The sequence below is a fragment of the Antechinus flavipes genome, chromosome 4, assembly GCF_016432865.1.
Source record: "Antechinus flavipes isolate AdamAnt ecotype Samford, QLD, Australia chromosome 4, AdamAnt_v2, whole genome shotgun sequence".
Classification (NCBI taxonomy): domain Eukaryota; kingdom Metazoa; phylum Chordata; class Mammalia; order Dasyuromorphia; family Dasyuridae; genus Antechinus; species Antechinus flavipes.
The window spans coordinates 246,919,027-246,935,766 of NC_067401.1; the positions used below are offsets into that span (position 1 = coordinate 246,919,027).

Sequence of the window (16,740 nt, forward strand, 5' to 3'; positions counted from 1 at the left end):
CAAGTAACAACTCAAATGCCACTTACTGAAAGAAACTTTTCCTGATCTCCATACACCTCTAGCCTAGGTGTTAGTGTCTTTCTCTACAAAATTACCTTTCCTCTACTCTAAATATACCTTATAAATCACCAGTTATTATCATAGTCATTCCCATCCTCATACACACACACACACACACACACACACACACACACACACAAGTTTTGTTAAAATATAGGATTCTTGAGTGTAGGGAATATTTTATGTTTTCTCTGTATTTCTAGTGCTTGACATAGTGTCTGCCATATAATAAGAGCTTAATACATGATTGTTGGCTCACTAATTTTTCATTTTATTTACATAGATATTTGAGAATTTTTAAATTATGTTTTCTAATTTAAATTTACTCAGGCCAAACTTTCTTCAAGTCTGATTTTAGCTTAAAAGTCTCCTGTTATTCTTAATTGTTATTGGAGTAGAAGGATATACTTTGGATAGAATAAACTTATAGACTTGCATTTCTCTAGAAAAAACTTGAAATATTGATCTATTTCCCATCAAAACAGAGCTTCCTTTACTATTTAATACTCATTCTTCAGTACTTCTCATATTTTAAAAATGAAAAAGATGCCTGCTGTTAGAATCATTCCCTTTGGGTCCTCAAGATGGAAGCTCCTGCTTTTGTATTGAGTAAGCTCCCTCTTTATTTGAGATACTCTAACATTTACTGTTAAGCAATTCTCAATTATAAATCAAAAGCCTTTTAAAAGTTCATTTAAATTGATTGATCACAAGGTCACAGTAGATTTAAGGCTTCAGTGAAGGATTTTTTTTTTTTAATACTGGAGTCTGTTGAAGAGAATTTTCTATGTCTGTGATAAATCTAGTATTATTTAGATTAACTGGTTTTGTTTGCTTGTTTTTCCCCCCCTCTTCTGAAACCATACTTAAAAGTTAATTGGGGAGGGAGCTATATTTCCAAATGTTGACTTTGATTTCAATTTGCATAAGGTATCAGTAGCTCCTCAACCTTGAAGAACTATCTAACTGGACACATGCCCATGGTAAATGTGGAAGCAAAAGGAGTGGTTCCTCCAATGCCAAATCAATTTTGTTCTTTTGTTTGTTTGTTTGTTTGTTTGTTTGTTTGTTTTTCCACAAAAAGAGTTGCTACAAACATTTTTTGCACATGTGGATCCTTTTTCTTCCTTTATGATTTTCTTGGGATACAGTCTCAAGTCTCTACTGCTGGATCAAAGAATATGCAGTTTTATAGCCCTTTAGGTATAGTTTCAGATTGTTCTCCAGAATGGTTGGATCATTTCACAACTTCACCAACAATGAATTCGTTTCCCAATTTTTCCACATCCCCTCCCAACATTTATCATTATCTTTTCTTATCAATTTAGCCAATCTGAGAGGTATGAGGGGTGTAGAGAGCCTGAACTCTGAAAGGGAAAAAATGTACTTAAATCTAAGTTGGCATGGTGCTTATAGTTAAGAACCTATTCAACGTGAGATAATGGTTCTCTATGGTGATGTAAAGATTGCCTGCACTCAGTGTGGTGTAGTGATGTAATTGTACTGAAATGTTTAAGGGCTGGGACAACTGGAAATGCTCTTTCAGCCACAGCTCTCAGCCACAGACACAGAGAAGATTTAAGGCTCCAGACTTCAGATGCTAGACTCCATCTTTGACCAGGCACATGCTGGTTCTCCTGCCTCCTTCATTCCCCCACTGATCCTCAGGATTGGGCTGATAAAAGAGCTATTCTGGACATTACAAGGGGGTTACCTCAGAATTGTTTTAATTTGTATTTCTCTAATCAATTGTGATTTGGAGAATTTTTTCATATGACTATGTATGGCTTGAATTTCATCATCTGAAAATTGTCTGTTCATATCCTCTGACCATTTATCAACTGGGGAATGACTTGTATTCTTATAAATTTAATACAACTCATTATATATTTTAGAGATAAAACTTTTATCAGAAACATTAGCTATAAACTTTTTTTCACCAACTTTTTGTACTTTCCTTTTAATCTTGTTTCTATTGGTTTTGTTTATGCAAAAGCTTTTTAATTTAATGTAATCAAAGTTGTCCATTTTGCCTTTGATAATGTTCTCTAGTTCTTCTTTGGTCATAAATAATTCCCTTTTTTCAAAGATTTGATATGTAAATAATCTCTTGCTCTTCTGATTTGTTTACAGTATCACACTTTATGCCCATATTATATACCTATTTTGCTATGGGATGTGAAATGTTGTTCTATCTTGATTTTCTGACATTATTTTCATTGTTTCACTCTTTTCATTTCGGATATTGGTAATTTATTCTTTATTGTTTCTAATAAAATTAACCAAAATTTTATCTATTTTGTTGGCTTTTTCATAAAACCAGCTCTTAAGTTTTATTAATTAGTTCAATAGTTTTCTTAGTTTCAGTTTATTAATCTCTTCTTTGAGTTTCAGAATTTCTAATTTGGCATTTAATTGGGGGGAATTAATTTGTCCTCTTTTTAGCTTTTTTAGTTGCATGCTCAATTCATTGATCTCCTCTTTCTCTATTTTATATAAAATTACCCCTAAGAATTGCTTTGACTGCACCCCATAGGTTTTGGTATGTTGTCTTACTATTGTCATTCTCTTGGATGAAATTATGCATTGTTTCTGTGATTTGTTGTTTGACCCTCTTATTCTTTAGAATTAGAGTAAAAACCAATTGGAAACTAAATAATCTCTCTTTCCCTGGCCATTTTATTGCATCACGGTCTGAAAGTAAAGCATTTACTATTTCTGTCTTTCTGCATTTGATTGTGAGGTTTTTATGTCATAATACATGGTCAATTTTTGTGGAGGTGCCATATACTGACAAAAAAAAAGGTGTATTCTTTTTTGTCCCTATTAAGTTTTCTCCAGAGGTCTATCATATCTAAGTTTTCCAGGATTCTATTAATCTCCCTAGTTTCTTTCTTGTTTATATTTTGATTAGATTTGTCTGATTCTTAGAGGGGAAGATTGATCTCCCCAACTAATATAGAGATGCTATCTATTTCTCCATGTAACTGGTTTAATATCTTCTCTTGGAATTGATATACTCTACCACTTGGTGAATATATATTTAATATGATTACTACTTCATTGTTTATAGTACTCTTTATCAATATGTAGTTTTCTTCCTTATCTCTTTTAATTGGATCTATTTTTACTTTTGCTTTATCTGAGATCAGAATGGTTACAACTTCTTTTTTTTTTTTTTTACTTTACCTGAAGCATAATTAAGTCCACTCCAATCTTTTACCTTTGATTTGTATGTGTCTCTTTGTGTCAAATGTGTTTCTTTTAAACAACATATTCTACAGCTCTATTTCTTAATCCACTCCACTATTTGCTTTCATTTTATAAGAGTGTTCATCCCATTCACATTCACAGTTATGATGACCAGTTCTGTATTTCCCTCCATCCTGTTTTCTTTTTTGTATATAGCAGTGTTTTGTTTTTTTATCCCATCCCACTTACCTTATCTTCTATCACCCTCCCCCTTCTCTTACCTTTTTTCCCTAGTGTTTCTGCTCTCCCTTCTTTTCAGCCCTTCCTTTTCTTTCCCCTTTCTCCTCCTACTTTTTTTCAAAAATGAAGTGATTCAAGGCAATTGATTTGAGATGGAAAGTGTCATCTGTTAGGATTCTTACAAGGTATTAAGTCAGTGGAATTGATAGAGACAATAATTATCTAATTTAGCATGATTCAGTATGATTGATCTGATCTTACAAGGAGATGTTATGGGCCAGAAATTGAAACAAGGTACTAAGGGAAATTGAGGAGACAGTGTTTAAATCTAGTTTAGAATTGATTTAATCCTACAACAAATAATGGTTTCCTAGCAATATGATGTATACTCAGGGTGGGGCATATAAGGAGGAGCTGTCAGGGTCAGGAAGGAGAAGCCCACCAGAAGCTCTTGGAGGAGGAGACAGATTCATTCCATCTTCTACCTTTGTGCTAGCTGGAGGCTGAAGCTGGCAGAGGCAAAAGAGCTCTTAGAATCAAGGAGAGGGATAACCTCTAGGAAAGCTAACCAGGCCCAAGGAAGGAGACAAGACTAGGAAAGAGATAATAAAGGATTTGCCTTTAACTCCTGGCTGCATTTGGGGTATTTACTGAAGTGAAACTAAGGCTGCCTCCAGAAGCGCCCCCTGCAAGAAACCTGCTCCCAGAGAAGATTATTCTTTCGAGAAGAACATTATAATCATCCACATCCAGAAAGAGCTCTTCAGAGACTGAATATAGATCAAAGCATAGTATTTTCACCTTTTTTGGTTGTTATTGTTGTTGTTTATTTGTTTGTTTTTATTTCTTTTCTCATGTCTTTTTCTGCTTTTGACCTGATTTTTCTTGTGCAGCATGAAAAATCTGGAAATATGTTTAGAAGTAATGCAAATGTTTAACCTATTATCAAATTGCTTGGTGTTTTGGAGAGGGAGATGGGGGAAAGATAGAAAGAAAAAATTGGAATACAAAATTTTGCAAAGATAAATGTTGAAAAATATCTTTGCATGTATTTAAAAAAATACTATAAAAATTTTAAAATTCTGATGATAAATTGAAAAAAAGATGGGCCATATAGCAAGAATGAGAAATAATTGATGGACATTTTTTCAATCTTCATTGTTCTCCCTATAAAATCAGGAAAATGAAAGATAGATGCCCACCAAACAGGGTGGATACTCTCTCAAATAGACATGTAGTCAAATTTATGGACAAAGAAAGTCAAGCACTGATCAAGCATGCACAGAAAAGGTAAGATATTTATCTTTAGAGATAATATTCACATCAATTGGATCCCATATCTACTGGAATATTGGAGTTAGGATGAGAAAGTAATTCAGGATCCAGGACTTGCATTATTTGGGTCATTATCTGATATTGCTTTTAGAGCATCTAACTAAGAATTTATATAACATGTGGTGACTACAGGCTTCATATAAAGGAAAACCTTTTACATTTACACAGGAAATAAAGTACATGAATGAGAATATAAAATTAGGCAAATGGCCTGCATATAAGTAGTAAGACATTTTCTGAACAAATATATTGCTTCACAAGAAATTTAAACATAATTTCACATTTAACAAAAATATTGCTGTAAAAGCAAAATCTTGGAAGAAGAAAATATAATGCTGCAGAGAAGAAAAACAAGTCACAAAAATACCCTTTTCACCCCAATGAGACTGATGTTCTTGAAGTTTTTTCAGTCTGTCTTGAGCTGGAGAGAGGTTTCATTCCATCAGACTGTTCAGAAGCTTGGTTTCATGTGGTTTTCCAGAGAAACCGGCAGAGCTGGTTTTCCATTCCAGCTTCATTCCACCATCTTGGCTCCATCCTTGCTACAAAGGCCCTTTCAACTAAAAAACTGACACACAGCTAAATGCAAATAAAGTTCACTTCAAGTCCTTTGTGCAATCTTGATACATGGCATGAAATGTGAGAGTTCTAGTATAAACTTTTTTACTTGAAAATATTGTAGTGAATAATTTTTTAGAGACTTCTAATATAAAGATTGATTTTCTCAATGTTTCTCTGTTCAGTAAAATTCAGAATAGAAAACACTGTGATAGTCAGTGTAAAGGAATAGAAGAAAATAAGAAAAATTCTCATTTAATACTTAAGCTATTTGATGGTATTTTTGTGACTTGTTTTTCTTCTCTGCAGCATTATATTTTCTTCTTCCAAGATTTTGCTTTTACAGCAATATTTTTGTTAAATGTGAAATTATGTTTAAATTTCTTGTGAAGCAATATATTTGTTCAGAAAATGTCTTACTACTTATATGCAGGCCATTTGCCTAATTTTATATTCTCATTCATGTACTTTATTTCCTGTGTAAATGTAAAAGGTTTTCCTTTATATGAAGCCTGTAGTCACCACATGTTATATAAATTCTTAATTAGATGCTCTAAAAGCAATATCAGATAATGACCCAAATAATGCAAGTCCTGGATCCTGAATTGCTTTCTCATCCTAACTCCAATATTCCAGTAGATATGGAATCCAATTGATGTGAATATTATCTCTAAAGATAAATATCTTACCTCTTCTGTGCATGCTTGATCAGTGCTTAACTTTCTTTGTCCATAAATTTGACTACATATCTATTTGAGAGAGTATCCACCCTGTTTGGTGGGCATCTATCTTTCATTTTCCTGATTTTATAGGGAGAACAATGAAGATTGAAAAAATGTCCATCAATTATTTCTCATTCTTGCTATATGACCCATCTTTTTTTCAATTTATCATCAGAATTTTAAAATTTTTATAGTATTTTTTAAATACATGCAAAGATATTTTTCAACATTTATTTTTGCAAAATTTTGTATTCCAATTTTTTCTTTCTATCTTTCCCCCATCTCCCTCTCCAAAACACCAAGCAATTTGATAATAGGTTAAACATTTGCATTATTTCTAAACATATTTCCAGATTTTTCATGCTGCACAAGAAAAATCAGGTCAAAAGCAGAAAAAGACATGAGAAAAGAAAAACAAACAAATAAACAACAACAATAACAACCAAAAAAGGTGAAAATACTATGCTTTGATCTATATTCAGTCTCTGAAGAGCTCTTTCTGGATGTGGATGATTATAATGTTCTTCTCGAAAGAATAATCTTCTCTGGGAGCAGGTTTCTTGCAGGGGGCACTTCTGGAGGCAGCCTTAGTTTCACTTCAGTAAATACCCCAAATGCAGCCAGGAGTTAAAGTCCAAATCCTTTATTATCTCTTTCCTAGTCTTGTCTCCTTCCTTGGGCCTGGTTAGCTTTCCTAGAGGTTATCCCTCTCCTTGATTCTAAGAGCTCTTTTGCCTCTGCCAGCTTCAGCCTCCAGCTAGCACAAAGGTAGAAGATGGAATGAATCTGTCTCCTCCTCCAAGAGCTTCTGGTGGACTTCTCCTTCCTGACCCTGACAGCTCCTCCTTATATGCCCCACCCTGAGTATACATCATATTGCTAGGAAACCATTATTTATTGTAGGATTAAATCAATTCTAAACTAGATTTAAACACTGTCTCCTCAATTTCCCTTAGTACCTTGTTTCAATTTCTGGCCCATAACATCTCCTTGTAAGATCAGATCAATCATACTGAACCATGCTAAATTAGATAATTATTGTCTCTATCAATTCCACTGACTTAATACCTTGTAAGAATCCTAACAGATGACACTTTCCATCTCAAATCAATTGCCTTGAATCACTTCATTTTTGAAAAAAAAAAAAAAAAAAAAAAACAAGTCTATCAAAGTTGATCATCACATAATCTTTTTGTTGCTGTGTACAATATTGTCTTGCTTCTGCTCATTTCACTTGACATTAGTTCATGTAAATCTCTCTAGGCTTTTCTGAAATAATCCTGCTAATCATTTCTTATAGAACAATAATATTTCATTACATTAATATACCATAATTTATTCAGCCATTACCTAGCTGATTGGCATCTATTCAATTTCCAGTTCCTTATGTGAGAAGTTAAATTTGCCACAAAGTTTGTCAAAACAGGATAAAGGGAGGGTAAAATATCTTGTTAAGACATCTCCAACCAATCACCGGATAAGTCAAGGAATTATCTAGAAAACAAAATTCCTGACAAAGGGCCACAGGCTTAAATCGGCCCAAACTGGCTGGAGTCAATGACAGGACAGAAGCATTTTGCCATAGGGAATGGACACATAACAAGGACTATAAATCTGACCTAATCGTGATTTGGTTCGTAAAGCCCACCAGTGGTAATAAACTCTGACTAAATCTACCCACTCTGAGCCTTGATGGACCTGAACCAAAAGTATAGATTTTGATCTGCCTTCGGTATTCAGTGTGTGTCTGGACAGGAAGCACATCCACTTCTAATGAATTAAAGAATTAAAGTATTCTTTTCTCACTCTAAAAGAGCATTGGGTGTAACACTAGTCCTTGACCAGCTTGCAACTGGGTAAGCAGTGAGCAATGGCAGCTCTTCCTAAGTTTACTCCCCCAACCCTACTGAGTTCCATGGGGTCTTTTGATAACACTTGCTACTTCAAAAAGAGCTGGTATAAACATTTTTGCACGCCATATCTTTTCAATCAATAATGTTTTCTCCTATGACAGCATAGTTTTTCCAGCCTTATGTTGGAAAAATCATGCATTCAATTATATTTAATATAGAATAAAATAAACATGACTTTTCTTGTTTATGGAAACAATTGGGATTAACAGTCATTGACTTACTAAATGTATATTTTAATAAGTACCTAGTCCAGACAGCATGTCACTGTGGCACTGTGTTTAAAGTTTAAAAAAAAAAAAAAAAGAGCTGGGTTTAAATCTTGCATCAGTATGTAAATCTGTGATCCTTTGACTTTTGGTATTATTTTAATTTCTGAGGAGATTTTAAGGCCCAAGTTTAAGGATAATGCTTGGAAGTTGTTTATGAAACATTAAGACAAGTTATTACATAGGTGGGCTTAATGAAATATTGCATATTGAAATTTAAAATTTTCCAATACAAATCTCAAACTACCAAATTTCAAAAATCTTTTCATCTTATTATTTTCATTTGAAACTGAGACAACTAAGAACGATACATAGGTTTAAGAAAATTGACAGGTTATTTACGTAAGATTAGATCCAGACCATTTTAAAGAAATAGAAATTACAATAGAAATCTTGTAAAAAGATTTAAAAGGTAAGAGATTACACACTTCCATTGGAGGGTTTTACAGTTGTAGTGATGTTATTTTGGTCCTCTTTGAGAACAAAGGACAACAACAACTATAGTTAGAGGATATTAGAGTTGAAAGGAAGTGGAAAGATCTAATACAATCATCTTCATTTTATGGGTGAGACAACAGAGACTCATTGAGATTAAGTGGTTTGCCAGCAATAACATGTCTAGTCAGTTTGCAAATCTGAGCCAGATTTGAGGTCATTTAATTTCCAGAGCCAATGTTTTACAATTCTCACAGTTAATAAGTTGAAACAATATCTAGTCCCCCCTGCCTCCCTCATTTCCACTCATTGACCTTCTCAGGCAGCATTTTAGGCCTCTAGGATGAATGGACAGATAATTAAATCACTGATATAAGATAGGTTCTTAGAGAAAAGAAGTATTAAAAACAGTACCAGAGAATTTGGGGAGTCTATTTCAACAGGAGCCATTTGAAGGTTGTGAATGTTGTTACATTAACAAAGAGACATGCCAAGCACTACTGAGAGCTTTCGGAAGCATCCCAAGTGTGCTCCACTTGTCTGCCACCAGATGCTTCAAGTAATGCTATATTCATCACTTCCTAAACTTAAGCCTTTGTTAAAGTATAAATGTAGCCATTAAGCTATTAATAGCATTGAACTAAATAAATTAGCTTATCAGGCTGTCTGATAAAGGTTGGCATTCTAAGGTAAAAGAGTATGTATGAGAGAAGAATAGATCTGTGTTGATGGAAGAGGACCAGAACAAGGTCAGTAGAACAATTCCAGAAAGGATCTCATATTGGGGTTCCTAGGAAGCCTACTGCTCTGGATATTGACAGACTTGGGAAGCAGAGGGAGAGTATAGAAAAGACAAAATAAGAATGCCTTTCTGGAGGCAGAGAGAAGTAGGGACCAATCACAAGCTTCACTTCTTCCAGATTTTGCTCAGCGTCAGCTATGGATTCCATGTAACCTTTAATATTATAATAATCTTAAAAAGAATGGCTTCATTCAAAGAATGTTGATTATATTTCAAGGACTTAATTGCAATGGCATCTATCCTTGGTCTGCACTCTCTTCAATAAGTGACTAATAAGTAGTGATTAATAGCCAATGACCCTCTGACAGTGTGTGAATCTGACATCTAAGAATATTTTTCATAGGAATTCATGAAAACAATTGACCAAAGTCACAGGAGAATTTGTATCTGTTTCAGTGAAAGAAGGATCCAGATAGATGAAATAACAGATCCTTCAAATCTATCACAGCTTGTGAGGTCAGTGTGGTTGTCATCCCTCAATGATCCTTGCAAGTCCCAAGATTGGTCCTCAGGTTGACTCATTCAGCTCATTCAATAACCAATCACACCTTCTACCACATTTCACAGAAATAATCCATAACAAAGGAGTTGTCAAGTTTCCTAATACAGTTTTTTCCACCAGTGTCCAAGTATTGAAACATAAAGATCCCAAATAACTGAAATTTTCTCACCCAGTAGGCAATAAGGAGATGGATGATAGGTAAAGAACAAGTTATAATACATTTGAAGTGGTAAAATAGGCCCCAGAAGTGGTAAATAGAAATAGCTTTGAGAGAACAATAGATTTGGGAAGGCATAATTGTAAAAGAATATTATTAAAATATGATAACAGAGTCAATATGTTTAGGCATCAATCACAAGTTATAAAGGCTTGCTATTTATTTAACATGAATAGCTTCAAGCAGATATGACACAGAGAGCAGTCATACTGAATGAGCAATTTATATTTTGGGGCATACAAACATTTAAAATTTCAGAGGAGCAGAGGCAGCATCTATGGAAGAAGGCAAAAAACTAGGAAGGAGTTTGGGTTGGTAAAGGCAGGATCTAGGAGGAGCTGAGTAGAATCCACCTGACTAACTAGGTCACAGACCTGTCTAAAGATATGCTAATCAAAGCAGTGCCAGAGAAGTTTGAAACAATGGAGGCTAATTAAGAATTTTTCCTCTCATCATTCTCTACAAACAAAAGAGTCTGGGAAAACTGAAAAGAATAGGATGGGCGCCTTTTAACAAGGCTTAGCTAAATTTAAGCTAGTTTAGGGTACATCATATAAACAAGAAATTATGAAAAAGAAGAGGAATAATGCAAGTCATCAGTGCAAAATGTGAGCAAAAAGATGATGTGCCAGTCTTAAGTCAAAAGAGAACTAACCAGTGGATAGCCCCAATCCACTGATATCCTCAAAATGTCAAGAAAAATTAATAAGCTTTGAAGTTTGCACAGTGCTTCACATATGTAATCTCATTTGATCCTCATAATAATACTTTGAAGAAGGAGCTATTATTAGCCTCCTTCTATAGAAGAAATTGAAGCTTAAATGACTTGCCCTAAGTCACATAACTAGTTAAGTTTTAGAGCTACACAACAAGTCTAGTGATCTATCATTTACATCATCAGTTCCCTCTGTAATAAAGTATATTTCTTTTCCTTAACCTTTTTGAGAAGAGGTTATAAAAAGAGTAGAGCTGGATAGATTGTTACCTTCAAGAAGAATTCAATGACCAAATCCCAGACCCATTGGAACATTTGACCCAAATCAAATTTTACCATTCTATATCATGGAACATAAATAATAGAAATGATGAGGTTGTTGTAGCAGTTCCTAGTTTGAAATAAATACAAGGTACAAGGCACATGTGAAGAATTCACAGTGGCAGTCTCCTTGCCTAAAGATATCTTTATTTATGAGAAGAGGTTAAAGGGGATATAAAATAGACACCAGGGGTAGTAAATAGGAAACAGATTCAGGAGAGCATATAGTGTTGTGCCATAGTTCCCTTATAATTGTCCTGCCTCAGTTTCCCTTCATTGCTCTGTCTCAATACCCCTGGTTGCAACACCACCCTTCCCTCCTAATCATTAGAACTAATATAATTTAGGGTTGGCTACCAGAAGATTATAAATTGTAAATATTTAATCCAGATAAGGAGAAAGACCTTCTATCTTAGATATCATGACCCCAGACCTTCCCTACTTATGAGAATGTCCCGTGCCTCCCCCATTCTGTCATTGTTCTTCTTGATCCCAACTTATCAGAATATCCAATGCCTCCCCCCATCCTGTCAGAACCAGATTGATACTCCATTCTGCTCTCAGTACTCTGACTCTGCCCCTGCCTCAGTCTACCCCATTAATCTGGAGCCAAATGTATGTATATACATTTGTGTGTATATATATATATATATATATATTTATTTATACATTCCCTGCTGAATGCTTTAACACATCAGTCCTGGGGCAACATGCCTCCAGCACAATCTGTTCCTCTCAAATAAAATATTAAAAACTCTCTAATCTCTATTTTACCCCAGTTTTTCCAACATTATGGTAGTTAGCAAGGAAAGGGGATTTTTAACAATTAACAAGAGAAAAGACAAGTTCCCAAGTGGAACTCACAATTAACCAGTAGAAAGGGAATATTCATCATGAGGTAGGAGTATGCCATTGACTTGCAGGCTAAATCCATAGAGGAGTTTAGCACCCTAAAAGAGTTAGTTAGTTATAACAAAGAGAAAGACACCATGAGGCAATGGGAGGTGATAAGAAAGGCACCATGAGATAGAATGACATAGCAGGCTAATCTTAAAAGGGATTCAGCAAAGATGGCTGGGATAGGGGCACATTTATAGGGAAAATTTTACCTTGGGAGTTTGATATTATCATTTGGCTTTCCAGTTGGATAAGTGGGGTTTTCCAAAGACCCCCACCTGAGGTGATCCCATCAGTGTCCTTCACTGCCTGCCTCAGGAAGCATCACAATCCTGTCAGTACTTCAGGCTTCCTCTGCAAACCCCACCTAGTTACCAAGAACTCATCAGAAAGATTTAGCAAACCTTACAAGTATAAAAATGAAAATGAAGTTCTCTAGTATTATTTTTTCCTAGAGTAATATTCTGTAGAAAATAAAAATATCAATGCCATAGTCTTATTTTCAAGATGAATGAAATGTTGGATTAGCCTGTCATCTTTTTGAGATGTGAGAAATAAAGGGTGAGAGACACCCTAATAGCAATGGAGTCCCAGGTTTTTGCAAAAGAATTCAAACTCCCAATCTCTAAGCCATGTTTTTGGCAAAATGAGTTTATTACACTGAGAAGTTCCCTCAGTGAGCTAGTTCCTGATTAGGAATTAGCAAAGATTTGGGTAAACAGCCTTGATTTTTATTTAGCCTTCTATGGCCCAGGGGCAGGGAGAAATCTCCAGATGATTTGAAGGTCTAATCAATAATGGGTGGTAATTATGCCCCAGGTCAAGATCTGCAAATGAACTATAGGTGGGATTATTGTGGGAGTTTTCTCTGGTAATCAAGTAGGAGGATGGGGATGCCCCCAATGGTCTAAAGGGGTTGAGTTTTAGGGTTTTTCCAATCCAGATCCACCCCCCTTCCAAAGATCAGGGGCAAACAGTTCCTATTGCATCAGTCTGATTTATTTTTAAACATAAGCATATTTCTTTTATCTTCTGAACCAAGAATTTGCAATAGGTTCATAAAATCTCTCTAAGATCAGTTAGATTATATTTGCTTAAAAATATGTGGTAGTAAGCTTATCCTCAAAAAAGATGGAAAAAAAGCAAGTTAAATCTTTCTTTGAAAAAGTGGGGAACTTTTGGTCTGGGGCATTAACATATATTGTTAGATATGATTGGTATGTTAGTTTTGTTGAACTGCTTTTGCTTTTCTTTATCTTCTTTTTAATTTTTTTGTTGTTGTTCCAAGAGAAGGCTAACAGGGTAGGAGATAGGATTATATTCTAAAATTAAATGACCAAAACAAAAGCCACAAATAAAAAATTTAAATGTAAAATAAATGTGTGTTGTGGTATTCAGGATATTCCATATATTTTCTATTTTCTATTCAGTTGTCTCTGTGTGTGTGTGTGTGTGTGTGTGTATGTGTGTGTGTGTTTGGGTGTGTGTACATGTGTTTGGGTGTGTTTTGATATGTGTTATTAGATCTGGGATCTCATTATTGCTGGATTCTCTGGGTTAGGAACTTATGCAATGCAAATTGTGACCTTCTTTGCAAATGATGGATTGAGGGAATTGCCTGGGGCACTGAGAGATTAAATAGCTGAACCAAGGTGACAGAACCATTAAGTTACTTAAACTGAAGTTGGAACAGAATTCTTCCTGTCTTTGAATCCATTTCTAAACACTATATCATACTACTCTTGAAGAATTTTTAAAATATTTGACATATCTTAAGAGTCTGAATTAAGGCCCATGGCAAGCAGTTGGCTTTAGTTTTTGTAAACTGTCATTACTAGTTTCTAGTAGTTTAAAACCTTGTACTTGGTAATGATGAGGTTTGGTGCAGGGCAGACAGTTGTGGGAACCCCGTCTGGTTGGCCTTCGTAAAAGAATTTATGAACTCGAAAAGTTAGACTGGCAAAAAGAAATTTATTGGCACTGAGAAGTCAGCCTTTGCTAGGAAGACTGACTTCCTCATTAGTAAGGTCCTGACAGAAAAGTAAAAGTCTAACAGAGGAGTCCTGGCAGAGAGAGAGACAAAGTTCCAAGCAGAGAAATCCCCTAGTAGAGAAATCTGGACAGAGAAGTAAAGAGGGATATGGTACTGTTAGGGAAATAGGTGAAAGAGATAAAGAGAGGTTAACACTGAAAAGAGAATGACTTCTCAGCAGGCAGAGGGTCGCAGCTATATTAAGGAAAGAAAGAGGTTCCTTGGTGTGATAACTGCTTTTGGCCCTCTGCAAGAAAATGCCCCAAGTCACTCCTTTTTATAATTTGAAACTTTAGCTAGGGGCTGGGTGCAGTTTGAGTTGAAATCAGACCAAAATCTTCGTAAATTGAATAGAAATTTTCCAATTGAATGAGTGTCCGTGGACTAATCTTCAACTCAATAGAGGTTGATAGAAATCTAGATCTCCAACTCAGGCTAAGTAGGAATGGTCCTGGACTCAATTAACCCCATCAAGTTAAACAGAATGAAACCATTTATCTTGATTCCCTGGGGCAGGTCTTTCTCAGGGGAGAGTTCAAGGAGTTCTCAAGTGTTCACCTCATGGTCTCCCCTTCCCCCCAAATCAGGATAGCATCGGGATTCTCCACATCAGTAATGTGTTATAATAGAAAGATCCCTGGACTTTGCAAAGGAAAATGTGTGTTTATATTCCATAACATAAAACCTCTGGGAGCTCTAGTTTCCTCATTTGTAAAATGAAAATAATATCCTACCAACCTCAAGCTGTTCTATAAGAAGCACTTTTCTTTTGCAGATCTGTAAGGAAAGGTACTGACATTTTTTGGCTTTCTGTTTATATTTGTGTTCAAAATATTCTTATATATTCTTACTTCAACAGTATACATTCCTCTGGGATGGGAAAAGAAATGTTCTGTTTATGTGCTGTTAAATTGATAGATTGAATAGACCAGAGACCCCTCTTTATAAATAAAGATGATAAAACCATTTTCTGCCATTACATAGATATCAATAGATTTGTGCCTTTAGTTACCTGCTTTTTACCTTGCATGGCCTTACTGCATTTGCAGCCAGTATTCCCAGATAACAAAAACATCGAGTAAAATATTTAATAATACATTACATGTTCAATCATAATCTTCATTTTAAATCCATGAGAAGTCAAGCCCCCTCCCAACTTCCATAGATATGAACACAAATCAAAGTCATTTAGGCAAACCTTAACTCACACAAGGAAAAGTACATCACCTAAATCTACTTCAAATTATCTTACCCTACAGTGTTTATTTTATTTTGCATTGGTATACTTAAGTATAATTATTTGACTGTCATTTTCAACCTCCTGTAACCACCCCCCCCAAAAAAAAAATAGTATGGGAATAAATTGTTAGGCATCTAATAGCAAATGAGGAAAATGATATCTTATAATGAATTATGCAAAAAAGAACCCTAAAATTATAAGATACCTGAATCAAGAAACTGTCTATTTTTTTCTTGCTCTCACCTAGCAAATTATGAGGTATAGAGAAGGTAGTCAAACAACAAAGTGTTTTTTTTTTGTTTGAAAACATTGGAGTTTTTGAAATTTGGCTACTACAATATTTTCACCAAGATTATGTTTTTCTTTGTAGGTCCAATCTGGATATGACGTGGTACGCTATGAGAACATTTTCTCTCTCTGCTGGGTTCTAGAACAGATACTTCAAGACAGAACAGAAGACAATCTTCTGCCAAGTATAAGTCCAGAAGAACAGGAAACCAGAAAGTTTCTTGATCAACTTGATCAAACTATTCTCCATCTCTCAGATGAATTTCCTCTGTTTACTTTGTACATATGGAGAGTGGGTATTCTTTTGAACTCAGCTCAAATAAGAACTGTTGAAAATAATTCACCTCCCTATTCTCAAACATATTAAAGGTGTGTTTGGAATATTTGTGCCTGGAACATTTTCAGAAGAATTATTTTTAAAGACTCAGTGTTGAAAACATAAAATGGATTTGGCAATAAAATTATTCATTTGGCTTATCCACTTAGCTTAAAAATTGTCTATAATAGAATATGGAAGTTGTGTTGGCCTTCTGTTACAAAGCTAATTTATGGTAAGCGCACTCTTCTTCACCCTGCCTCCTTCTCTCGGAAATATATCAATACTCAGATTATATTAATTATATTATCATTTTTGTCTCTTTCCTATGGAATCATTTGGTTTATTTATATCTATATTATACAAATAGAATAGTCTTTAAAGAGACTTCCCTGTAACATGATCTAATTGAAATACAAAAATAATTTACAGTTTTTCTTAAACAATAGTTTTGAGACAAGAGGCCATTGAAGTAATTTTATATATAATATATACATTTTTTCATCTCATAATTTCAATTCCATTATTGTATATCATAATAACATTATTCCAAAAACTATCTAGGTATGCATTTGATGCTGAAATGGTTTTTGGTCTACAGAGATATTGAGATATTTCTTTTTTATTTGTTGCTGAAAGTAGAAAATTATCATATTTCTATAATTGTTTTTTCAAGCAGTTCATGTAGA

The 16,740-nt window shown here is 34.6% G+C and overlaps 1 protein-coding gene across 1 annotated transcript in view; it reads left to right on the top strand.

The window, feature by feature from the left end:
- Window positions 1-16,508, top strand: part of MEI4 (meiotic double-stranded break formation protein 4) — a 256,106-nt gene extending 239,598 nt beyond the window's left edge. The window contains 1 exon segment of the mRNA XM_051997294.1: window positions 15,818-16,508. Within this exon segment, the coding sequence (XP_051853254.1) occupies window positions 15,818-16,102 (285 nt within the window). The 3' untranslated portion in view covers window positions 16,103-16,508.
- Window positions 16,509-16,740: the final 232 nt, after the last annotated feature.